The 27,477-nt window shown below is 42.3% G+C and overlaps 1 protein-coding gene across 2 annotated transcripts in view; it reads left to right on the forward strand.

Moving 5' to 3' along the window:
* arid5b (AT-rich interaction domain 5B) overlaps positions 1 to 27,477 on the forward strand; it is a 67,626-nt gene that overhangs the window by 25,187 nt on the left and 14,962 nt on the right. Inside the window, exons 1-5 of one of the 2 annotated variants that reach the window (XM_061221857.1) lie at positions 17,388 to 17,461; positions 18,844 to 18,962; positions 20,137 to 20,341; positions 22,310 to 22,362; positions 24,471 to 24,568. In XM_061221857.1, coding sequence (XP_061077841.1) covers positions 17,458 to 17,461; positions 18,844 to 18,962; positions 20,137 to 20,341; positions 22,310 to 22,362; positions 24,471 to 24,568 — 479 coding nt within the window. In that variant the 5' untranslated portion in view covers positions 17,388 to 17,457. Of the gene's footprint in view, positions 1 to 17,387; positions 17,462 to 18,843; positions 18,963 to 20,136; positions 20,342 to 22,309; positions 22,363 to 24,470; positions 24,569 to 27,477 lie in introns of those variants that run through there. The other variant, XM_061221846.1, reaches the window with a different exon arrangement.

Consider the following 27,477-nt stretch of genomic DNA (forward strand, 5'->3'; position numbering starts at 1 on the left):
TCCACTGCAAAGAACCTTGGACATGAAAGTAAAGTTAAGTTTCCAAACAAGGCAACATTTAGAGCGTAGAAGCAGCTATATACACTCACTGAGCACTTTATTAGGTATTTATTAGACTTATTCTTTAGACTTATTGCTCTTCTGCTGCTGTAGTCTATTCACTTAAGAGTTGTGTGTTCGGAGAAGCTCTTCTGCATACCACGGTTGTAATGTTGTGCTATTACTGTTACTGTCACATTCCTGTCAGCCTCGACCAGTCTGGCCTTTCTCCGCTGACCTTTCTCATTCATAAGTTTCTGCTCTCAGAACTGCTGCTCACTGGATGTTTTTTGTTTTTCGCAAAACAAAAAACTGCAAACTGTCGAGATTGTTGTTCATGAAAATCCCAGCAGTTTCTGAGATACTCAAACAACCCTCTGTGGCACCAACAATCATTTCACAGTCAAAGCCACTTAGATCACATTTCTTCCCCAATCTGACATTTGGTCTGTAATTAAATATTGGCATTAACAAGCTGGTGTACAGGTCTAATGCAGTGCTCAGTGAGTGTGTATATATGGGGGTTGTGTTGGAGGAGTCTTGTTAGCCTTGAGGTAAAATTTCATAGGAGCAATTGAAATTTGGTCACAGCGCTGTGGTTAACAGAACGGAAAATAACTCTCTCAGTGATCAAGTGGTGGTGGTAGCACTGACCGAAAGGAACCCACAGGGCAAAGCTTTCACTCTTCAAAAGCAGAGTCATCTATCTCTACGGGTCTTTCTTCATCAGAGAACATCCACGTGTGTAATTGCATCCTGTAACCAGTGACCTTTGACCCTTCAACAGTAGGTGTGCCACTGAGATGCAACAAGAGCATTTTCCTCTGTGGCTTAGGGGTCTTTGTCATAGCAATTACCATAACTGTCTAATTAGCCTTTGTTTTGCTCCTTGATTCGTACTCAGTTTAAATCATATCCCTCCCTGTGTGACCAGTAGACACTGGATTGAGAAGAACCAACAAAGACAGCAATGCTAGAATTGCCTTGTGACACAGTTGTTGAAAGGGTTAATTATCTTCAAAAGCTCCTACAGCACTTATAATATATGCTTTTGATGTGGAAATGAAAATGCTTAAAATGGGTAAGACAATGAAAGCTATTTGCCAGGTAGCTACATTGATTTATATGGATGCCTTTCTGCTTTTTAAACTTCTCTTAAACTTTGAATCTGCGTTTTTATTAAGTACTTCAACAAGCAGACAGAGAGTCCAGTTCAGTAACAGTGTTTTAACGCTAGACAGGGTTAATAAGTCTCATGGTCTCATGCTATGAAGTCACTGTTCTCACAAGAGTTACCATATGCCGTTTGTATTACATAGGGAACGATTGTATTTTTGATGCAAAACACGTCTGAGAAAATTTGAAAGTACTTTTTTATGCTTGGAATTATGGTTACTTGGCAGAAAAATCCCCTGCTTTCTGAGAACTCTTTGACAAGCTGTTTTCTGAACCGTGTAACACAGCAATGAAGAAATAAAGTCCAAAGAATTTCATAGAGGGTCCAGACAAGTTTAGTCAACAGAAGGGGGGAATTCTGCTGAACATTGTACTCTGGAAATACATTCGGAACAACACGTTGCAGCCTTGCTTTTTTTGTAATCCGTGGACTGTTCCTTGGAGCGAATCGAGATTCCTGCTTTCCTTCATTTTTTTAATGGAAGTGCCACAGGGAGTACAGTACTTGCCTCTTTGAACATGTGATTTTTTTTCTTTCGTTTCTTTCTGTTTAAGGAAACAGCGAGTTGTAAATTTGCCGCTGTCTGGTCCCCACTTTACTGGGCCGTGCTCCAGGTGGACGAGGGGTGGGGATCCCGCTCTGTGACTGGTCAGGAGGCGGGAACCTCTCTTTACATGGTTTTGAAGGCCCTGACCTTGACCTCTGCTTCACAGAGTGTCTTGCAGAAGCTTTCCACAGCTATTGCAGTACATTCCTCGTTGCCTTTGAAACACATCTCTTCCCAATTTGCAACTAGTAGTAACAAACAGTGAAGAGTTGTATTAAAAATGTTTTGCTCTCGCTCCGCAAGTTCCAGATGGCAAGAAGTTCCCCTCTGACAGAAGGACAAAGCCCAGCTCAGCTGTATGAGGAGTCATCCTCTGGGAATGATGAGTCTGTTTATATGGGCAATGGAAGGACTGGTAAATTATTGAACACAGCTTCCAAGATGATGTGTGTAAATCCTCTGCAGTCTTTCTAAGTCTCAGATCATTTCCTGCTTTGAGTTTAAGGAAAGAACTATAAGGGTTTATTAAGGATACGAACAAGTTCTGTGTTAGTAAAATAATATTGAAGTGAACCTCTCATTACTTGGGCTGACAGTTGTTGTTTATAATGTGATGTTAATGCTTAGTCTTGTGGAGGTCTTTGGCCTGTCATTGAGCATTCTTCTCTTTTTAAATAAGGTGGGTGTTTTGTTTGTGTTCATCTGGAGTTTACCTTACATCTGGAAATATTTTTGTCAATTTAATGGTCTGTCCAGGCTAGCTTTCCATGATGAAAATGGTGGATTATTTTTGTCTGATTTGCGCATACCATTGATGAATGAGTGCATGAAGGTTATCTGGTTGTCTAATGGAAAAGATGCGCATAACAGCGAGAAGGCATTATTATTATTAATCACCGAAATGCCCTTTGTTTGGGCTTTTATTTTGAAGCTTGCTGATAATTTGTACCTCCATAAATCACATTAAAACAGCATTACGTTACTGCCCCAATAGGTCTGAGCTTTCAATCCGCAGGCTGCATTCAAATTTCATTTTGTGTCTCGCTCGGTACCGTGGGTATGTTTAACACAAATACTGCAATGAAAATGGGTCATTTATTTCCTTTTCTAACCCCCCCCCTTCCCACGTGTGAAAGTAACTGTCATTTCTGTTGCAGATCTCAGCAGTTCTATCTGTGTGCATGTATGTAATTGTAGCTGTGTTTCAAGCGGCAGAAAGAAACGGTGTATGCTTATTAAAATATTCTGAGGATTGAGCTTAGTCTCTGGGGAATTATTCAGCATAATATTGGTATTTCCTGGCTGCATCAAAAAATATGCAGCTCCTTCCCGAGAACAGCAGTGCAGTGCCATTAAGGTGCTGGGAAGGTACACACAAGTGGGCCAGTCTCTGGTGAGAACATGTGGCTCATGGAAAATCTGAATAATTAGATACTGGGAAAAGATTCATCATTTAGCGTATGGAAAGTTTTTATTTAGAATATTGCGCAACATCAGGCTTGTCTCCTATATGCTGTTATTCCCTGCCAGATGAATTATGGAACATAAGAGAGAATTAGTTGGCCAATTCCTGTTGCAATCCTCCATGTTTGCAAAGGCACGCAGCTTTAAATAAACATTTCTGCACATTTGCAGAAGATCCTTTTTTCTTTTCTTTTTTTTTGCTATTTATAGCAAGCTTTTCATTTGACCACATAGGATATGAAATTGTCCTAGTTTCCCCTTTGGGGATGAAAAGAAAATTAAATACTCGTGGTTTGTTTGTTTCAAACGGTGCTGTCGACATTTCGCAAAACATAAGCATTTCCTGAACTGGGAACATGTTCAGGATTCCATCAGAGCCTCTTTAGAGCCTGCATTTGTCTTGGGTGGATTTAATTCAGGTTATTAATGATATCCAGATGTTACAAACAGATCCATTTCAGGTCTGCCATGGAACCATGTACAATCCTGAATATAAATTATACTGCATAGTAATCATCTAAGACACTCAAGTAGGGATTGTATGAAGGCCTAAAAAAACAGAAGGTATTGTAAACACTATTTTCTAGTGTGCACACCACTACTTACAGATGCTGAAAAATGGCTTGTAGCGATCCTTTGCTTTATTCTGAAAATGAGGCATGGCATTATATGTTGGCTCATTATTTAATTTTGGATTGTATGGATTGTTAGAGCACAGTCATTTTCATTTTGTTGATGGCTGTACACATCATCTGTACATCTAAATCAAAGAGAATTTGAAAGCCTGAAATGTTTTTTTTTACTTGTTTCCCAGGTAATAGTCTCGGTAGAACTATTCCCTACAGTCTTCTTGTTTCTGACAGAAAAATTCTTAAAATCTGAAAGCATTTTCCTCCTGAGTGGAATTTGTACAATTGTACAGGGAGGTATGCTGTTCCCTTACTCCTTAATGAATAACATGCAAGACAGCCAGATGCAGGTTATTACAACCTCCATCGGTGAACTGCCTTGAGTAACATCACACAGGAGGTTAACGTGTACAGGGATTTCAAATAAAATGGCGTGCACATGTCATTTGCGGTTAGCTCAATATGTCTGCAGGGTCACTGTTTTATCACATCAGATTAATTCTGCAATGCTTAACTTATATTTTTTGAATGCCAAATGATTTCAAGGTATACATTCCCCTGTGTGATGGTTTCCAGTTGTTGGGGTGTAAGTCTTAAAATGCAAGCAGGCTGACATTCGATCCGCACTTAAACGATGGGGCTCGTAGCCAGAAACTCATAAAGACAATAGCTTGTCTACACAGGGCTCGTATTTACCGTAGCCCTCTTACATGATGGCTAAATCATTCCTCTGGTTCCTGGGGAATTTTGGCCCACCATCACCAGCTTTCAGAAAGGATTTTTAAACTCCTCATTATTGAACATTGCCCTTCCCACAATCCCCCTGTGTTCTTTTATTTGTGTCATGTTGTTGCTGTGAATATGGACTGCGTTAGAAATTCAGGCTGATAATGTTCTCAGCTGAAAGGACTTCCGAGAGGAGACAGCAATGTAAAAATTCCAGTTACTGTTTTGTAATGCATTGTCAAATTAAAATCAAATTGCTATTTCCTCTAATGCTGCTTGGGGCCTCTGCAGTTAAGCCTGCTGACAGTTTTGAGTTATACGAAATACTTTATTAAAGTGCTGGGAACCTGCTGTGTAGGAGTCCTGGTGTTGTTAAATTTGTAGTAAGGGATGATGTAATCGGCATAACAATTGTCTGTGAACAAACCAGCGCAGAAAGTAATCTTTCCTGGATTGTGTAACTAAATTGATTTCAACCTCTGTACAAACAGCCTCTGTGTTCATCCCGTGCTTAAGGGTCTCGTATAATGTCGGTGTTTTCTTGATATAGTAATTATTTTGTGTGTTTGTGCCTGTGTGTGCGTGTATGTTTTTACGAAATACCAATAACTCACACTCACTTTGTAGGAATGGATTATCTGTTAGGTTTGACATTTGAGGTTGTGCTGTTATTTTTAGTGTGCTCCACTGTGATTTGCACTAATTATGCTCCTGGCTCTCTTTAGTCAAAGAGCTCATTCTTGGCAATAAATCCTCAGGAGATGGAGAGTCGACATTTCTTGTTCAAAAGTATTGCTTTGCTTTCAAGAAAGAACACTGCATGTCAACACTTGAATGGCTTTTTTTTCCTCTGCTGTTATTAAGTAACTTCAGAAATGTGGCTATGATGTGCATTGATTTGGAATGCTGCACCCAGAAAGAAAATATTGAGCTTGATTTTTAGTCTCTTGTATCCCCAGCAGACTACTTACAGGGAAAATAAATAATTCATGCCAAAAAAATGGAACCTTCCTTTCAGGGGCTCAGAATAATTTTTATACCGGCAATAAAAAATAAAAAAAACCTGCTTTATATACTGGAGTCTGAAATAAAATGTCACTTAAAGCCTGATGCAGCATTTAATTATTGTTCTGGAATCTCATCTAACTCTTTGTAAGGTTACACGCCGGCTGATTTGCAGGGATTGCTCGCTGCTTTCGCGAGGCTTCGGAGCCTCGATGATTTATTGCCGCACTGACATCCGCGCGCCTTCCCCCATAAACATTTAATGAGTCTGAGTACATGGATCTGAAAGAACACACAAAAATATCTGATAATAGGTTTAAAGCAAATAGTGTTTCAAGGACTTCTTTGTGCGCCATCAGGAAAACATTACTTCCCTATTACAGGCAGAATTCCTTTGTTTTCATTATTTATTTATTTGTACCCCCCCACCCTCCTCCTCCTCCTCCTCCTCCTCTTCTTAGTACACAGTTAGTCATTATTCCTCTCTGCGAGGCTTTTAGGAATGTGAGAGAGTGGAGCGGCAGAGGCCCTCCATGCTGGCCCCAGAAGCAGCTCCTTTTCCTGAGAAGAATATTGAGATGGCTGTTGATAGATGGTGTCATGGGTAAGGACGTTATTATGCAGGCTCGTCACTGGCCGCGTGACGTCCGTCTCAGGCGAGCTTTTTATCGTTTTTTTGCTTTCCTGCCTCGCTATATCGCGAATTCGGCCGAGCCTTTTTGTACACTGTTTGTCGTTTGTCTCGTTTTTCTTTTTGTTTATGGTCCACCGCGTGCTATTGCCGGTTGCTGCCAGAGAATGTTTCCCCCCCCCCCCCCCCCCCCACCCCAACTCCGTATGCAGTCAGAGGCCCAAATGTGAACGTAAACAGCCGGTCGCTCTTATTGGACGGACGCCACGTATTCGTCCGCTCGTATCGGCCCATATTCCCAGACAAAATACGCTGGGAATAAGGAGGTCAGCTGAGATGCTGTTACTGAAAGGCATCTATCCCGCTTCGTAGAAATGACAGCGAGGTGAAGACAAAGCGCAGTGTTTTTCCAGTAATTAATAACATAAGGCTGGGCGTTGTTCAACTGGGTTCTTATGCTAAGCAGATTGTTTGCATTTGAAAGGCCGGCCCATTTAGTTTCATTTATTGCAGTCTGTAAAATGGATTTTGAGTGTTTGAAGGTCAGCACATTTTGTGTGCCTTTATTATGTAATGTTCTTAAATGGCACATGGAGTGCTGTATTTAGTTCAGCCTTGTGCTTTTAACATCACATTATTAATAATCCTTGAAAGGGGATTTTTTTTTTTCCCCTTCACCATCGAAAACAATAGCCAATAAGCTCAACAGCTATAGCAAATCTGCTTTAAGGGGAACTTGAGCAGCATGTGAACTGCTCAGATGGGTATTTTTAGAGCAAGATACTGATTAATCTTTTCTCTTCCCTTGTACTGCAGTTAGCACAAGGGGGTGGAGTTGGGGTTGGATTCAGCATGTGAAAAAAACACACACACACACACACAATGAGATTCCAGATTTAAATGAAGGTTGAAGTTATACGTTTAGAGGTCAAAGTTCTGTTAGTAGAACTTCTCAGTCTGGCAGTAGTTCAAAGCTCCCAGCATTGACTCTGGCGATCGTGATGCGTATTAATGAGCAGTTGTGACACATAACAGAGATCATGAGTGCGTCACATGGGCAGCCATGCATCGCATGAACACAAAAGGCATTAGTGTTCCCATATGCTCAATTATCGAAATTATTTTTTTGTGTTTTTGTGTTCATGTTAATATGGAATTTTTAATTTTTAATTTTATATCTTAATTTATTTTGTCTGTCATCCCTGCAAACATATGCCACTAGGCCATAGCATATGTTTTCTGTTGCAGACTGGTATATGTGTTTGTATTTATGTCAAACATCTGTCTCTAAGTGGATGTAGGTTTTTTTAAAGGAAGGCATTTCTCAGCGTGGTTTGACTTCATTCCGACACCGCTGTATTGAGAGTGGTGGCATAGCTGCCGTTTGCTGATGCGTGCATTCGCTGACGGACGCGAGCTGACCTGAGATCAGTCCGGTCCTGCTACTCAGAATAAACACCCTGGTCCAGCGCCGCTATCGTTTCTGACCTCAGATTTTTATTTCCCACAAGTGTCAGCGACGACTCCATCTGTCACGCTGATAAATGACTAAACGGACACAAAATGGAATCCCTTCTGTTATATCTGCTTTTTTTTTTTTTTTACCAGGGCAGCGACACGGTTGAAGATGATTCATATTTCGGAATCATTACTGCTCTGTTTGAATGGAGTGCAAATTATTCCTGAATCACCTCACGTAAGGCTTTATGCATGAGGCCCTCTAGGTTTTATTGTGGTTGCTTGGCCCATCTCACCCCCCCCCCCCCCACCCTGAACACCCCCCACAGACTCATTTCCAGGTACTGCTGCAGACTCCCTGCAGATGCCCGCTGTATGTGCGTTATGCTTCCCCATTCATTTCTGCTGCAGCGCCGACATAACAGGGGACAAGTCATTCTGCGACTGAATGACATTAATGTACTGCATGAGAAATGGAGGCCATTTAAATAGGGCAAGGTTGTCGTTTTCAAACTTGCGTGACATATTTTTCCAACTTCAGCCCGGGCAATAATTTAATAACTGGTGAAATGTGGTGTCAAAAGTGACCCGCAATGTAACCTCAGACGTCCGTTGGAAGTTAATGGCTAAGCATATCGGGCTTACCAATAAAATAAACAGACAATGGTATACTAAAGCTGAACGGATTTTCATGCGTATTGAGCAGAACAAGTTTGAAACATTCCCAGAAGTGGCATAATAAACTGTGAAATGGTTATGATAGATGACACATTTGGCTACATTTATTTGAATTCTACAATTTGGTTGTGTAAACCTTAATTTCTTTCTCCTCTCAAGGTTGTTATGGTAGTAACTCATTGACTTTTGCATACCGTACTGACAGCAGTGAACCCTTGGGATGAATTTGCTTAGTTTTGTATTTCACTGTAATTAACTGTCATAAAGTTGAGTGGTTTGGCCTGCTTCAAAATTAGAAAGCAGCCTTCAGAAAATATCACAGTAACCGCTGTTTAGTTAAAAATACGCGATATCTGTTTTATTGTATGTATGTTTCTTTTCTTTTTTTTTACAAAAGCTGTTGCTATAGGCTTTCTTTGACTTGGGAGCTGCAGTGTATTATAAGTTTGCATAGCACAAGGCCATTCATGCAGAAATAATTGACTACATTTTGAAGAGCAGTGCAGTTGTGGCCTTAATAGCCCTCCGGTTCAGCTTAACAATTAGTTGGTTTGTGCCTTGGCTTTCTCCCCCAGTCATTGTATGCCACAAAATACAAATACAAATCATGTATCATTATGGGAACGGGAATGCAAGCGTGTGAAACAGAACGCGCTGTATCAACAAGGCCATTTAAAAGTGTGCGATAAGGAATAATTACAGCCAGTCTTTGAAAAGCCAGCCCTCCAAATTAGACGGTAGTGTTGCTATGACTAATGGTTCTTGTTTGAGTCTCTCCAATCTTTACCTTTTTAAGCTGACACTCTGTTTTCTTTTTTTTAACCCTGACATGGCTTTTTCCGCCTGCAACCACCAGGCATATGGTAGCCTACCGTAAAATAGCGAGGCGACATACTGTAGGTCGGAGGGCATCCGACCGGAAAACTTGCTTGTGCACACGCACTTCCGGAGAATAACTCCAGTAGCTAACTGCGCTTGTGTCACACACTCGAGCAATGAAAAGGGTGGAACAGAAGGCGGCGTTGGCATGCATTCACCAGTACTCATTCATGATTCCCTTAGAAATGTCAGAATAAATGCCTCCCATCTCCAACAGGAATAATTTGGTAATGAGTCGGTAGCAGTGCTGTCGTGATTGCACTCTTGCGGTCCTTGTACGTTTGCGGAAAGCCACCATTTTGTATCTCGGTAGCAAACTATGTTCTTTGTCTCTGGTTCTTACTGATCGGCGCGCTCATTCAGAACATCGCTCATTGTGAAGGTCCGCTGTGAGACGTGCGATATTTTCAATCAGCTAACGAGGTTCTGCGGGGACGCGTTTTACACGGGGGACCGAAAGGTTTATTACGACCGTTTTAACTGCGTTACAGTCCATTTATTAAAAACAAATGATTCCATTGAAGTCTCTGGGATGTGAATGTGTTTTACATTGAGAAATCCCGCAACAGAAGCCCGATGATTGTCGGGCTTTGTCTTCAGCCCACATAGGAGCAGAGCTGGCTGGCGCCAGCCCAGTGCTGTCACCGCACACTGTAAGCGTTGTTACAAATGACAATGTCGTGATGAGAAAGCGTTTCGGAGCCCTCTGCGTGCTTGCTGCGAACAGCACAATACCAAAACCCAGCAAGAGCATGTCAGCATACATATTATTGGTTTAATAACAAAGCAGTTTAATATTGCTCATCCAAACCTGCTTTTCCGAGCCTTAAAAGCTTTTTCTCGCCGGTACAATTGACTTCGAAATGGCAGCAAATGCCAACAATTACTTTACGTGAACACTATAATTGAAATTCCTGGCATCACCGTTTGTTTATTTTTTCATTTTTTTTAGCCGTGTATATTTCATAAACACATACTGCATTAAGAGAGGCGGAGAAGAACAGAAATATTTCACAATTATTTTAAGCTTTAATTAATTGCTGGTTTCTCCCATCTTTCGTTAATTCTAGTTATTATTGTGAGTTTATTTGGACTTGGCACAAAAGGGGAGTCTAAAGAGAGGAAGGCCTTTAGGCCGGGATGATGAGGATGCATCACCGTGTTTTACTTGTAGATTTGCGGTCTCAGATAGCGGTCTGGGAGGACACCTCCCGTCTGCGCTGACGCTCTGCGTGGAAGATAAATGGGCGCTGTCATTCGCCGGCTGCATGGAAGACCATATCAAGCAGCGGGGTCCCTGCAGGTTAACTTTGTTGACCCATCTTGCCAGGAGTGAAGAACTTGCAGATTCAAGGTTTTACAAATGATATGCAAATGTGTTTATAGTGAGTGCTGGATGCTGTAGCTAGAAGGAAGGGTGTGTGTGTGTGTGGGGGGGGGGGTCCTTGAATATTGTGAGGAAGGGGGAGAAAAAGAGGAGGGGGGGGGTCGTGAGCAGATCTGCTGTTTTTCTTTTCTCCTATTCTTCAATCAGATTTCCCAGGGGAGGGGATGGAGATGGGAACTGGCTTGTCATTTGTGGACATTTGTCCATCTGTACTGGTGTTAGCTGGGGTGGCTTCCCCTGACAAACAAAAGTAGACCCTCATCATACACCCCTCCCCCTCTCCCTCCCCCACACTCAGTAGCCTGTGAATGTCTAACTTAATACTCCATGCGAACAGATAAACAACAACAGCTTTAGCTTGCAAGAAAGTCAAATGTAGGTACAGATGTTTGTTCTAGTATTTCTAGTAGAAAATATTATTTTCAGAAACTGCACTCAATGAGCAAACGCCCACCTAAGTCAATGGTGATAAATGTTTGAGTGTTATCAACGCAATGACGACAGATTTAATTATATCCGAAGAAGATGTAGTGTGGTTGAAACTTGGCTCCATTCTCCACTGGAGAAACCTGTCAAATGAAAGAAGAAAGGGAAGGGTTTAAAAGAAACGGGGAAAGGGAGATGGCCGGCTTTTGTAAAATTTTAACTGTCAGCGCTGGCTGATACCTAAATCAGAGTGTAATCAGATGGTTAGATGATGTCATCATTTCTGAGACGCATCTTCTTGGACGGGCTACTTTACCTTGGGCCTGTGGGCCCACGTTTTATCTTTGTAATTTTAACACCAGGAAAAATAATAGGAGGTGTGAATGTCCTCTTGATGTCTGTGTGTGCCTGCGAAGAATGGGGTCCATCATGTCTGTGCAGCCAGCTCACCTGGGGAGGTGCGGAGCGCTGACTTCAAAGTTATATTATGTTTCTTGCAAATATACATGCGGCCCCAGTTGCCTGTTGTCATGGGGACTCCAGGTCCACTGTTTGCTGTGTGATGATGATTAGCGACTGGCCTTCAGCCATGGCTCTGAAATCATACATGCAGATAACAACAGCTTCATCCTGTTTCAGGTTCTCCACCATTTGGCTCAAAGTCATAATATGTTCTAAAGTTCACTATTCATTGTGTGTTTGTGTGTGTGTGTGTGTGTGCTCCAATTTTCAATTACACCATAAATACTAAGATAACTACCGGTTACCCTGCTCTGAAGGTTGTTAGCAGTGGAATATGTATTACAAAGAGGACTTATTGCATAGGCCTGTCCTGAGTATGATTAAAGGTACATGTTGCTCTATATACTTATGTGCACTAAAAAGCTAGTCAGTAAATCTGTTAGGAGCTGCCATATCTTTGTGGTAGGTGGACCCTCCGTGGAATTGACCTTATATATGGAGATGAACAAACAGGCATGGTCGAGCAGCTTGACAGCCCAAATCCCTCCCAGTCGAAGGGAAAAAGGAGGGGTCACATTCACATTACCCCATTCATTCAAAAGCAAAGATTAAAGGCAAGCTAAATGAACAGATAATGTTGTCACTGGGACTGAATTATGTTACCAGTGTACGCTAAATTGCCATGCAATTTCTAGATCAAGTACCATTGTTTACACATTTCTCCGCTCAACCTTTTTTTAATTAACAGCGTTTCTCGTTTAGAGAGAACGCTTATCTCTCTCTCCTTTCTCTGTCTCTGTATCTCTCTCCCCCCTTCCTTCCCCCTGTCTACAGTTGGTATAGCTTTTCCTGAAATAAAACAGAATAATTAAAGTGCTTATACAATTCTTAGATGCATATCCGCAACATAACACATACTTTAAGTGGGCCTGATGTATCTGGGTTGGGGTCAATTCAATTTCACCATTGAAGTTCAACCAATCCAGGAAATGAATTGAAGCTGAAATTAAAAAAAAGAAAATCTCCATTTTTCAATCCATGACTTGAATCGCAATTAATTTCCTGTGGAATTGACCCCGGTCCATGTAAATACACTAATGGAAAACGGGGTAGGAAGAACTAGGTGTTTTTAATTTGCAGTTGCACTACGTCTAAATAAATAAGTAAGCGAGGGAGAAGCGATACCGCCGTATCAAGTGCGACGTCATCTCTCGAAATCTCTGCTCCGCCTGACCGCCCCCAACAGATCCCCGAACAAGTTAGTCGGGGGGCAGTGGAGTTTAGACAGAGCAGCAGGCTGGAGAAGTGCATTGTGACCGGTTATATAACCCCACAGGGCACATGCATTAGGAACAACACAGGCACACAGTTCTGATGGCAGTCTGCAGCGCGAGCGCTCCTTTTAGCATTGCATCTGTCAGACTAATTGCATTTGCTCCATGCTGGCAGTAATGCAGTTGCATCAGCTATTCTGATGTTAATTTTCGCCGCGCGTGAATTCGCCCGGAGAAGGCGGCGCAATTTATATTGAAAAATGTATCGCGGCGCCTGTGATTACCCTCTTGTAGATTATTTTTCTAGCAGTTTTAAAATTGGAAGCTACTGATCTTTCCTCCACGCCCCCCCTCCGTATGAAATATTTATTGTAAGGGAGTGTAATGTTGCATTTGTCCATATGCGTTATGAATTAAACATATTCTTATATTATGTTTGCATAGATTTAAATGCGCATGTGCCTCTTTTTTATTCGTGATTAAATATTTAATTTGAGACAGATATATTTTTTTAAATAAGCAGCCTTGCTTTGCACGCCAAGAAGATATCTTCTCCTGATTGGAATGTAAATGACATCAGCCAGGGAAGCTGTTTGAAATCCATTGGAATCTAAGTGTTAATTGCCCCATTCATTAAATGTCAATACAGATGGCAAGAACTGTGCGAAACCACAGCGCGTATGAGTGTCTTCATTCAGAGAGAGGGGCAGGGGAAGGGTGTGCTTTAGCGGGGGGGTGGGGGGTTATAAAATGGGATTTATGAGAAGTGGGATGACTCAATGACACATGCCAGGGATAGCAGATAAACTTGCATTGCATACAACCCCCCTGCCCCCCCCCCCGGTCACCCGTTGTGTGTGACATTTCTAAATGAGGATGAAATGCAGCGTATGGAAGATATACTAAGTAAACGTCGAGCGCGGGGATTCTGTTACAGCGCATCTGTTGTTCGGCGGGGGCCGTTAATTTGTATGTCTATAAATCCTGCTCGTAGCGCCCTGTTCCGGGGTTAGTGGACCTTGCTGTAGCAATGGCTGCCCCCTTGCCAAGTCTTTTCAGACCCAGCATGCTCAGTGCCTGTGACTGTGTCTGTGCTGTTAGATGACACGCAGGGAGTAATAGAGACTTTTTAGGAGGTTTTCTTTTCCCATTACGGTTTTTATTTTGGTTTGTTGTGATGTTTTAAGGATGGTGGAGATGACATGTTGCCTGGAGCCCATTTGTTTGTTTAATCTATTTTTATTTTCTGAAGAAAATGTGTGAGCTCAAAGTTAGCAGGAAGCGATTTTGTTTACGCTAAGCCATCTGACCATGATGGTCATCACTGCTGTTGCTTATTTTAATGCTTATTTGCAACGAGTAAGACATGTTTGATAACTTATTAAACACCTCCCTTTAGTATGGCATTAAAAAAGACTGTGGCAATGTTTCCTTAGAGTTTCATCTATTCTGTTTTACGCTTTCAGTCCTACTGTCATTATGTCTGTTTTTCTTCAGAGCTGAAGTGATTAATTTATCATTTTTCATGCAATTTCTATGAATGTCCACATAGAATTGTGTCATTACACATTCCTTGGTTATATGAGGTCATTATTTTATGAGTAATACCCCGGAGTGACACTAGAGGGCAACTAGTTGTCAGTGCGCAGCTCTCTAACACCAGGGATATAAATAATTCAGAGTAGTTCTGTGGCTAGCCAGTATTCATTTTCTTGTCATATTTTCTATTTCTTGTAATAATAGCTATACCCCCAGGCTAGTAAAATTAGAACAATATTTTCATGCAAGTAGTCTGAAATGGTGAGGCCCTGAGTGTGTGTGTGTGTGTGTGTGTGTGTGCATGCCTGCTAGAGAGAGGGAGAGAGAGCCTGAGGAAGGGAGGGAGGGAGAGAGAGAATGTTTTACATTAGATAATGATCAAATAACAGTTGGTCATGAGTTTATAAAGCTGGCTGAGCAAACCATGTGGTACAGAGGACTTCAGTGAACTAAAAGAAACATAGCCTGGATAGAGTTTTCATATTTTTCAGCAATTTTGCTCTGTAATTTCCTGCTTTTGGGGGTTCATTCCTTCGAGCTGATTTCCTGGAGACGCTGGCAGATGCAGCGCGGTGTAAAATTGAGATTGCGGAGCACTTGACAGACAGGGCATTTCATATTGACAATCAATATTCCGGAGAGACCATCCCGGGCTGAGAAAAGTTCCTATCTGCAGCTCTTGTGTGTCCAACAAAGGACAACAAAGCCACCCAGCCGGTGGAGCCGGGAGGAAGATGAGGAAGAGGAGCCAGCTCCGCCGCTCTATGAAAAACGGCGTATCAAGTTATGAGCGATGAATGATTTAAGGAAATCCATAAATGAAATATTTACTGCGCGAGATTCAGCTGATGCCGCGCACTCTGAAGTAAACAGGGAGGGAGGGTGACGAAGCAGTGTGGGTCTGGAGGAAAGGTGACACGCGCTACGCTGCAGCGCATCAGCGCTGTCAGCGGTTCGGTCCGCCGCGTAGCGCACGCGCGCCCGTATAGCGCCCCGTAGCCCCTCCCCGTTCCCAAACCGCCACTGTCGCGCCCCATGCGGCCCGGACGCAGGGGCGCGCGGGATTACATCCGACCGGCCGTGTTTCTGCTGTACGAACGCAAGACACCGGAAGAAATGTGGGGCCTCTGAGTATTCAAGGAAACAAATATGACATAAAATAAACACATTTAGATGGCAGCGAAGCTTTAAGCCCGGATAATACCGTTGAGCAAGCCCTCTAACTATATATGATTAAAAAATAGAGCAGTTCCTTTTTTCAGAAGGGGATCGGGGAGCACACAGCATTATTTAGCGAGGAAGGTATCATTTATTCATTGTGTATGTTTTTCTCCTTCTGTGTATGGCAGTGCCATCTGCTGTATAGTTCAATCAGAGAGAGAGAGGGAGAGAGAGGGAAAGAGAAAGAGATAGGGAGAGAGAGAAAGAGAACAGAGAGGATTGATTTTCCCCTTGTTCTTACAGACAGAAGCTGTATTCTGTGTAGACAGATCTGAAGTGACAGGAATTTTTCCCCTACTGCAGTACATTGATATTAATATTTCTGCCAGCGTTCTCATTTGCCTTGTTCATTGAAAGGCATACAGATGGGTCTGGGATGAGTACTGCAGATAGAGGATGTGAGGGTTAGGTGTGTCCACTGCCGTCATTACCCATCAGGTGATTATACCATGGAGCTTTAGAACAGCGAAGATTACGGATTGTGTGGAATGGGGAGCCATTAGAAATGGGTCACTTTCCAATAATGAAATCTATTCATTTGAAATATTTATTATTATTATTATTATTATTATTACTAGTAGTAGTACGGTAGTAGTAGTAGTAGTAGTACTGGTATTAGTATTAACAGTTTGTCTGCCAAATGAGGGCACGGTATTGTATATGAGAAAAAACTCTGTCAAATGACAAATTGTCATAAGATGGCTGCATTTATTGTATTATGTGTGCATAACACATTGTGTGAAGGCTGACCCAAAATTGTTAAGTTATCACACAAACAAGAAAATTCTGCACTTGTGATGTATGCATGGTAGTGTTGTTTCAGATGTTCCATCACCAGGATTGCAGATAACACCCTGAAATCAACATTTTCCATTTACCTTGGGGGGTTCATTTGTATTCCAGGGTAAAATGCCACAGTTATAGATCACCAGATAATGGCAACTGCCAAGTACAAGATAACCGTAATAACAATCCTCACACATTGTGCCTGCCGTAGACTGCCTTTTTTACTTTTATTTTTTTATTAATTTAATTGGCTTTTATGAAATAGTTTTTTTCACTCAGTGTTGAGGGATCCGCCTTAAATGGAAGGTGTTTGTTCAGAGGGAACGTGAGAAAATTGTGAGGAGTAAGGTTAAGGTCTTAGCAGTGCACACATTTTTCTCAGTCAAGTCATTGGGTAAGCAAAGTGGCACATCATTACAACCTCAAGCCCCACTGAAATTTAAATGCTGCTCTTGTAAAGCCCGGCAATAAATTACAGTTAGAAGATTTGGGGATGAGAGGGAGAGAGAGAGAGATACATTGTGCCTGTGTGTTGCATGTGTTGCTTTGGCAATGTGGCTGTGGTTGTCCTGCCAATAAAGCAAATTGAGAGAGAGATAGAGAGATGGAGAGATAGAGAGAGAATAGCTATGTAGAAATAGCATTGCGACATAGTTGCTTAAATTACCTGGAAATTACCTGGAAGGCGGACTAATACGTTCCTGTGAGTGATTATAAACTTCACTAAAAGTGCCGGTTTGTCCTTGCTGCTTCTGAACTCTTTTTCACAGCAGTACAGTGACACAGTTTTACAAGCCCGCGATTGTGTTTGCCAAAACTCCCCCCTCTCCGCTCCCAGCTCTTATCTGCGGAGAGCGTATGTATACGGGTCCTGGGGAAAGTCAATAAAGGGAAGAAGTGGGGCAGCGGCCCCGTTGGCAGGCTCCCATCCCATGCCCTTCATGCAATCCGCTCTTGGCCGGCCTCTAATCTGTTTATGTGTGAGTAATGGAGCGCTGAGACAGGGCCAAGCGAAAACGCAAGAGCCAAAAGCCAAAAAACGTTCACTCCGCTCGAATCGCCGGGCACTTCAGGAGCGCGGGACGCTATTCACACGCCGAAGAGCCGGCGGTGAAGAGCGCCAGGAGGAATGGGTAATATTTACATCTCCGGTTTTTAAACGCGGGGAAGCCTGTTGGGTTTTTTTTCTGTTCGTTTTATATGTTACAGTTAGTTCAACCACGGCTATTCCGAGGCACATCTCTTTTCTGACCTTTTTTTTTTACTGTTTCTACTGTTGTTTGTGGTTTGTTGTAATCATAATATGAAGCTTGGGTATATTTAGCAATCCTGAAATATGTACTGTATGTCGAAAATGTAGTAACTGTTTGTTCAGACTGATGACACCGTAGCAAGGCACAGTGGCATTGAATGTTAACTCATGTATTTTAAGTAAACATGAGTAATTCCTTACTCATCGGGGTGGAATTCAAACGGACATGTAGTATATGAAAAGAACAGCGAGAGCACATTAATCTTCAGGACAAAGACTGGTTGTGTTTGAGAAATACTGTAAGCTTTTGCTTCTACAAAATGTTCCTTTTACCCCCAGTGTGAGGTCTTCTGAGGCCTGAACAAGCCTGTTTGAGATGTGTGGAAAAAACCCTTCCCAGGTGATAGAAATGTAGTGCAGGAATGATTCTGTGGTGGAACGGTTTAATTTCATTTTCTGTTTTGTGCTGCTGCCTGAACAACCATGAAGGAAAATGTCAAACAGTCACAGTAGATTTCACCTGCAGTAATTGGCTCTGGTGAATGTGCTTTATTGAAATATGTTCTGTTATTTTGCTTTAAGGTTTAAGCTACAATGCAAATATGATTAGTTATAAAAATGTTCCCTTGCCATAGGCCTCCTATAATCACTATAACCTTGGATTTCATCATCACACACCGAATGTTACTGCTTGTTTCAGTTGAGTCAAAGGCCTGTCGGGCTGAATGATGTTGTTCCTAGTGATGACAGTTCCTAGTAACTCATTTCTTAATTGATTTGGGAGATAGACACAAAGGGCTTGGTAGTGACATCACCAGGCTTTGAGAGGTTTGAGGAAGGAGGTGTCCCCCCCCACTGTCTCTGACAGTATCTTTCCACTTGGACAGTTAGCATTTTACTAGTGAAGTTTAAAGATTGTATCAGTGCATAGAGACATTGTGACAGGTGGTGGTGTGTAATCCTGGCGTGTTCTAACGTGCTGATATTTTCTTGCCGTGCCATGCCATGCCGTTGACAGCAGATGTTGCTTAAATTTCCCATTCAACAATAGACGCCTTGATATTACAATACCAAACTTGTGCTTAGACATAAGTTGGCCAAACTAAGGCCTAGATGTGGTCGACTAAAACACTATTAATGAATTTCATTCAGCGGTGTATGTCTCTGTATGCTACGTACTTGTGTACTTAATCTGTCAGCTGTGCCATACAGTATATGCGTGTGGGGCGCTAACCTGTGCTTGGCTGCTCCCCGTCTCCATAGCGCCCAACCTGAAGGGCCGGCCCCGGAAGAAGAAGCTCTCCATCTCCCAGCGACGCGACTCCCAAAGCCAGAGCTCCATCAAGGAGGCCAGCAATGCCGAGGGCAAGGCCCCTGCCAAGGTACTCTCATTAGCATTACATTTCCCTGCACGCCCTTTCAAAAGACCATCGCAGAGTGGCTGCTCTCCAGGAGTATACACTTCCACATTTTTGGCAAGGAAGCTCGCTTTTCCTGGGGTACCGATAATGTTTAATTAATGTTAGGGTATCAAGTATTTATGACCCTCACAGTTGTTATTCCTCTTGTTATTTTAATGACCTTTTGTCCCCTGTAATGTGTCTATCTATCTATTTCCAATATCTGGGGGGGGCACTCGTGTAATATTTTGGTTTCCATTCCAGAAAAACAGCTTAGACTTCCATAGCCTCTGCAGCTAATGTATTAGAATTTTTCCAGAGGAGCTTTAGTCACCCAGAACGGAGATTGTGCTTGTTATTGCTGAGGTGTGAGAAAGCATACTCCACGCTGGTGTTTTAAAAACTGCAGTCTCTGTATAAATATCCCACCGCCAAGTTCAGTTAGTAGTTAAATATATTGAATCGACTATGTTAGCAAACAAATATGGATATATTTTATACTTGATTGTATAAATTTAAGGATAAATTATAAATACGTGGGTGAAAAAAAGCAGATTTATTTAGCTAGTTGAGATCTGAACGTCCAGTGTTGGTTCTTTGGAGTTTTTTTTTTTTTTGCATGTGCATATCCTAACCGGCCTTGATATCTCTTTTGTAGAAAATAAATTCACTTGATTATCTATAACAGATGGATAAACAGACGTGTGTGGGCCAGAAAATGAGTGTTGTGTGACGGCATCATTATAACAGAACTGTAGCTTTGCTGACTCAGTGTACGATCTCTGATATGATAGGGGCCCACAAGGCAGCTGATTCAGGCCCCCAGGGCCAGGGGTGCAGCACAAAATTCAGGGCCCTCAGAAGAAATTCTGGGCCCTGTTACTCTGTAAAGCATCTTTGTGACAGTCGTATGTAAAAAGGCACTATATAAATAAAACGTAATTGCATTGAACTGAAGTGCAGTCTCTGTGGCCTTTTGAGGACCCCGCACCACCCCCTCGCTGCCTCAGCCCTAGGTAGTCAGCTCAACTGTTCCTCGCTGTCTGGCTGCTCCTCACCACAGCCGCCCAAACCTTCTGCCGTGACGTCTTCTCTTTCCACCTTGCCCTCTCGCCCTCTCGCCCTCTCACCCCTGCCCTGTCGTCTTTGGTTCCAGGTAAAAGCTGACTCTAAGGCGGTGGGTCTGGCCAAGCCCAAAAGCAGCAGTAGCTGTAAGAAGGCGGGGGCCGAGGAGAGCCCTAAGGAGGAGGCAGGTGAGGAGTGCCGGGCAGACGAGCAGGCCTTCCTCGTAGCTCTGTACAAATACATGAAAGAGAGGAAAACGCCTATTGAGAGGATCCCATACCTCGGGTTCAAGCAGAGTGAGTAGAGAGCACGTCTTCACACACCATCACTACACACACTCCCGGCCGACGTGAGCCGTGTCTTTAAGAGCTGGGGCGGGGTGGTTAGCGTGAGGTTCTCGTACCGAGTAAACGTGGGTACCTTAGTGGCATTAAAGAAACGCATCTTGTCTGTGTCCATCGGAGGTTCAATCGACGCAAATTGTAAAGCCGAAACGGTTTGGGGAGTTTCGGTTTTCACTGAAATCAGATTGGCCATTTTGATCTTTTGAGTAACTAAAGAACCATTATCGTTATTTCACCTTAACACTTTACAGTGTACACGCTGTGGCCTTATCCCCACAGAGGCTTTTAGTATTCTTTAAAAAAAGATCGTAATCTCTTCTGCAGGGTTGCAAAGTAGGTCATTGTAACTTAAGAAAATGAAAGAGACAATTATACTCTGTCAACTCTATCGCACTAATTTGCTGCAGCCAACTGCTTTCATGTACATGGCTTGAATAACAGATCAAGCACCATCAGTTGATTCTCTTGAGCAGGGCTGCTTCAAACCCCTCCCCGCTTGCCAAGCACAGAAAATGAAAGCGCATAAAATATTTTTTAAATCATCCTACATCCCTTCCTTCACATTGAATTCTCCTTCATAAAGGCCATCCACAAATGTTAACAATCAAAACTCAAATTTCTGGAGGTAATACGAAGCCGGTCGTTTTGTGCGCTTTTATACGCAGGCCGTAATTACGGTTTCGTATTACTGCGCTGATCAGTTGCCGGTGCTTTCCGAGCTATTGTGACAGGCACAGTGTCCATTCAGCTACATTTCCCTTCCTTACGTTACACATAACCAAAGTCCAGATAAATGACCAAAACAGATTAAAAGTGACATCTCTCTCTTTCTCTCTCCCAGTGTACGAGCATTAAGCATTAAGTCGTGCCTAATTAGGTCTCTACCACCACCTTACACCACATAATAAAGAACGTAATTGCAAAAAAATGACAGGAGAAAGGGGTTCATTATTTCTCATTCTCTTAGATAAACAGTAATTCCCAGAGCCAGTGGCATATTTTCAATAGTGTCCTTGGGAATAGAGCGCATTCTCCCTGGCCGTCTTCTCAGAGGTACCTATCAAGGATAGCTTAATTGGTCTCGTTGGATGTGCGTGGATCTGATGCACGCATCTCTCTCTATGATAATGGCGCGGCTGAACACACGGCTTGAAAAGACATGAAAGCATCCGAGCTGGGCTTCTATAGCGTCATTGTGTACCACGGTAATTATTGATGCATATATAGGCAGGCTTTCACCTGGCGAATGTCATTCACCAGGGTATGGAGCGGCCTCCCTTTGTCATTTCTACTGTAGCCTCTTCAGCAGCCACGAGGGGAAAATAATCAATACGGACAGATCTGGAGATAGGAAAACACCATTCTGACAAATCCAGGGCAGTGTGCGAGTAGTGATTGAATTCTGATTGATTTGTGAAGTCCCTCAGTTTATTTGTTGCCATTTTAGAATATGAAACATTTACACATCATTAAATAGACTGTAATTTATTTGGGCCATTATCTGTGAACGACCATGTTAACATTCATAACGCAAGAAAATATAACGGCGGGAGAGAAGTAATGAAATTAATGTGTATCAATATCTCAGATCCTGCATGAATGGCTCCTCGCATTGAAGGACTGATGCTTTTTGTTTTTCTGTGTATGCGTGTGTGTTTGTGTGTGTGTGTGTGTGTGTGCGTCCACGTGAGTTTGTGTGTGCTTGTGTGTGAGCGTGTGTGTGTTTCAGTATGTATATGTGTACATGTGTGTGTTTTAGTATGTATATGTGCGTGACTGCGTGTGTTTCAGTATGTATATGTGTGTGTGTGTGTGTGTTTCAGTATGTATGTGTGTGTGTGTGTGTGTGTGTTTGTATATGTGTGTCTGTGTGTGTTTACAGTGAGTTATTGATCTTAATGCTTATTATCCCTCTAACAGTAAACCTTTGGACTATGTTTCAAGCTGCTCAGAAACTGGGAGGCTATGAGCTGGTGAGTGTTTACATAATTCTGACTGAAAATCTCTGCCTCTCGTTCTTCCTTATTTCCTCCGGCTCTGAGATACAGCACATGAAAAACAAGCAGAATCATTTTCTGATTTGAGGCCTGCTGTCAGATGTGTGTTTACCCGGCTGAGCTAGGATGAAACCTTGCCTAGATCCACATTTGGTGGAATGATGCAGTTGTTGTAAAATGTACAAGTGGAAAACATATGTAACTCTTTTTCTGTCAGGGAAATTGGTAGCGTCTGTGAAGTACCCATGTTGAGTCTCTGTAGGGACGAGGATTGTGCAACAAGCCAACAGTACAATAAAGCGATTTCACTTGGCAGCCAACCTGACATCTGTTCTGTTCTAATATAGGAAAAGCATTTAAGGCCTTTTCCATTTAATCAGTTAAGGTTATTCAAATACTGTAAATGGCTCTGTATTTGTTTATCAGCAGTGAAAAAAAGAGAGTGGCAGCCAAATTGTTTATGTTATGTGCAAACAGGAAGTTATTCACCTCATTTCAAAGGTTTCTCTCAAGCCTACTATCGTATGGTTTATCGGTAGTTTAGCCTACCCTGTGTACAGGAAGCATGGTGCTTTGTGTATCTACTGTAATGAAATTATTCACAATACCATTATGGGTTGCGTTTTAGTATTGAAATTATTCCTGGCTGGTTTTGGAGAATGGGTTTGAAGCAGCTGACATCTGTGATAAAAATCAGTTTTCAGCGGAAAATGATGTCATTGGAAATATTTACATTACACACAATGATCAGATTAAGCTCTGTAGCTAGGGCCGTACTCGGCCTGACAGAATTGTGTTCTCTTGCCAGAAGCGAACTTAAAACCTGTCTCTCTGATAATAGCTATGTGAAAACAAACGGCAGTCATGAAATATTAAAGCTGAGGTATTTCATAGTGCGTAGTAGGAGCCTGAGAAAATGTATAGTTCACATGCAGTCAGAAGTATGGGGATCTTTAAGCCTGTGTAAGGACATGACAAGTTGTTCTGTAAACATGCTATCAAATGCTTTTTGACACTAATGGAAAAGGTTGAAATTGACATTATATACACAATTAGACTAAATTATCTGAAAGCATGTGATTGATGGCCCTCTGATCAGTTGCTGATGGAAAGTATAGAGACTGTTTTGCCCTTACAGTAATGGCATGTTTCATATGGTGCAGCTTAGCATCCTGTAAAAAGATGGATATTGATTTCAGAAGGATTCTTCCAAGGCCAGATAAACACACATCTGAATTATCAATTGTTTTTTGGAAATAATTATGTGGCACGTGCAGGTTTATATCCAGGGAAGTATGTAATTATTACTGTGCTCATTCAGATTAGATGTTGTATTAGTATGGACTGTAGAGGTGACTTCACGTAATGAACAGAAACCATCAGCAAATTAATTGCATTTGCCTCGAGGAATACATTTCAGGCAGCTTTAACTCCTTGTTTGCCAACTCTGCTGCTACTGCGAGAATTGTTTTCATATTTAGAAGATTATAGCAGGATTATGTTTCAAGTTGCAGTTGTTTTAGGCCAAGTCTGTAGCTACCATACTATCTACCTTGTGTACTGGACATTTGGCCTTACAACCAATCATATATGAACTGTTCCATATCTGACGTGTTCAGTTGTTTGTTGTATGACCTTGATATGCGCTGTTTTGTACATCGCTTTGGATAAAAGATCTGCTAAATAAAATGTAATGTAATGTTGCACAAAGGAGAGCTGGTCACTTTTGGGTTCAGCGTATATGAGCCACACCGGGCCTTGAAACAGGCAGCAGTTAAAACTTAGGTTCATACGTACGCTACAACGTCGTTGCTATAGGTCTGTGGTCTACCATGGCGGTTGTACTGCAGTGTCTTGCATGCGGAAGATAACTGCGAGGTGTGTATCCGCTGGAGTGAATGCGATATCACGGCGGCTTCCACTGCAGACAGTAAGGCCTCCGGCGACGACGCAGAACCCAAAAGAGGACCCAGGCCCCTCAGTGGTCCCAGTGCAGTGTTTGGCCATGATAATGTCGATGTGTTTACCCTTCACACTCGGCAGTAACCCCCACCCCCCCTCTCTTCCTGTCGCCCTCTCCTCAGATCACAGCTCGCCGACAGTGGAAAAATGTATACGACGAGCTGGGTGGAAATCCTGGAAGCACCAGTGCTGCCACTTGCACTCGCAGACATTATGAAAGGTGAGTCTGAGGTTCCTCTCCTTCCTGCTGGAGTCTGCCACCCCTGCTTTTTGGTGGCTTGTACTCTCCTGTTGTACTGTAGGCCCAACTGGGGCACCTGCGCGTCTCACTGTAACTGTCGTTTTTTTGGGAAAATTAATCTCAGTCTTTTGACTGGTCATGTCGAGTTAATGAACTACAGATTTGTACAGTTATTTCTTTTTTCTTTAAAAGAAAGGTGCAGTCAAATATATTCTGTTTTGTGAAATATCAAGAGATCGGGGCACGTGCAGTAGATCTTTCTAAGATTCAGTGTGATGGGGACTTTTTTTGTTAGTGTGCTGGGAAGTGATCATGGACATGGTGGAAAGCGGCACTGAACTGGTCAAACCGCGTTTGAGTGCTGCGTGTAGCCCTCCGCGGATCCCCTCCTCGCAGTGAGAATAAATCTCTGCATTGGCGCGGTGCATAAAGGTTGTCTATGTTGATTTGTGCTCCCATTTAAAAAAGAAAGCACTTATGAATGGTATTTAATATACCACTTTAATACCAAGTGTCCTTTATACAAGCTAAACAAATTAGTGGGTGAGGCGTTCTTTAATGGAGCCCTCCTCTCCAAGGCTATTTTGCCTTTACATGACTGAAGAGTGCACTGTGTGTGGGTGCGTCCGTCTTCTCTTACAGTAAAGGTTTGGAGGGCAGCATGCATATTCATACAGTATTAGCCCTATTAGCCATTAATATCAGCCGTCATACACTGCCCGCGCTCCTGGCACGAGCGGTGTCTTTGAGCCGGGGACGGAACAGCGGTCCAATGTGACCTTTTAAGTTGAGTGTGGAGACAGCTGAAGGAGAGGGTGACAGTGTCAGGCAGGTGAGGCCGATGGAGTCAGCCCGCCAGCGAGCTTTGCTTGGCTGCACTCCAGCAGAAACAGCAGGTACACTCTTTCTGCTGAATCGATACAAACCAATAATATCTTGGCGCAGTGAATAATATGCTGCCAAACGGGAGGGGAACATCCCTGACCAAAAGACCAGATTTGCTGATGCTTTTCGCTTGCGCAGCTGCAGGGGCAATTAATTGAATTAATTTGCTGGGGTAAATGAAGTTATTCTCTTCCTTTCGGTGGCGGATGAAAGATGAATCTGCCCACGGTGAGGCTGGTCGGGTCCCCAGTCGCTTCTTCCGTTTCAGGATGTGCAATGGCGCCATTGTTCGGCGATGTGCCCAGAGGTTTGGGTTCGGGACTGAAGTGGCCTTTGACGAGACTCGTTCGCACGCTCTCGTCAAAGGGACCTAGCCAGAGATGGGAATGTGGCCATTTTAGCTCTCAATTCAATTTAACAAGCTGAACACTTGGGTTATTTGTGTGTTTATTTTATTAATTTTATTCAGTACAGATATCTCAACCAGTCTGTTAACACAGTTTTCAGTGCAAATGAATACTGTGAACACATCATTTCCCAGTTTAGCTTATTTATTCAGAAAAAAATGTTTAGTTCTGTTCTTTGGTTTTGGATGTCTTTCCTGAATGGATTGGCTGAGAACATTTCTGTTTGCACTTCACTTTCAGGAAGTGGGCAAGGTAAAAGATTCTCAACTTCACACGGATAGCTTTTGGGAATTTAACGACTTCCCTGTGGCAAAAAGTGAACATTACACAAGCTAATTTTAGCAGTTGTCTTTAATTCAATGTTCTTAAAGTGGTTATGGGGTTGTTTCTCAGAGAGGATGAGAATCAATATGTAACCTCATACTAATGTTCCGACCTCACCCTCTACAAATACTTTTAATGATATTTATTTAAGTGGTTCCTAAGATTAGCTATCGGGGCGGCGACACTCGGTTTGCAAATTAGGTCATAAAAATGATGCTAATAACCTTGAAACAGACTGCAACATTCTTTCCTTACGTTTCACACTGCTTTTTAATTATATAGGTCAATGGCATTGATCAGACTCGCGTTATGCTTTTCATCCCCCGCTTTTCTAGAGAGAGGCTTTTGTTTGAGAAACTTGCATGAATGCAGCAGTGAAGACAGCAGCAGCCTGTAAATCTTGTTGTGTACGTACTTTGTATCACTGTGAGAAATGTATTCGTATCCCATAAAAATACAAAGATCCATGGCAACGGTGTCATTTATAGCAATTTTCTATTTGAGTCTTGTGGGCTTTTTTTTTTTTCTTCTTCCCTCAGAGGTATGCATATCACGCCACAAAATGTCATGAGAACCATTAAATCTCAACCAACCCAGTTCCAGGAATGAAAAATTCAGCTGGAAGTATGTGTATTGTAATACATACAAGTTAGCATAATGTATAATTGTACAATTTGGCTCTATATAAAATATGTCAACAAAAGAAGCGCTAAGCCCGAACATTACAAATGCAAGTAATGCATTTCTATAGAGAGCAACAAAATAAAGAGGGGGGGGGCATCCATTCCTCCTAGTGCTTTATTGATTTTTGTATTCCCGTTGGAATTAATGTTTGCTCTGAATTCAGGCAAGCCATGCTTCAGAGAACACATCCTTGAACCTATAGTGAGTATGACAGATTTAAATGCAGGGCCTTTAAGTATTTTAATGATCTCAGCTTCAACCAGTGCTTCTCCGCTGAGCATTACATCAGCTGTTTTGTTCCCCCTGAGAGATTAGGGCTTTATTTGAGATCTTTCTCCCTACAGTAAACACACGGTTTGCTTAGTAGATGTGCCATGTTGAACCTTTCTGCATTGCATGCTGTTGCATTTCACATGTGTATATTTGCATATATGTAAAAGGTATTTGTTTGTCTTTGTATAAGTGTCAAAGACATTACAGTTCCTGTATGCACTGAAATATCAACAATTATTTGGTTTTTCGAGCTGAAATTTCTTATAGAGTTGCCATTTTAATTCAGTCTTTGGCTGATGTAATTTGTTCATCATA

Source organism: Conger conger, chromosome 2 (assembly GCF_963514075.1).
Source record: "Conger conger chromosome 2, fConCon1.1, whole genome shotgun sequence".
Taxonomy (NCBI): Eukaryota; Metazoa; Chordata; class Actinopteri; order Anguilliformes; family Congridae; genus Conger; species Conger conger.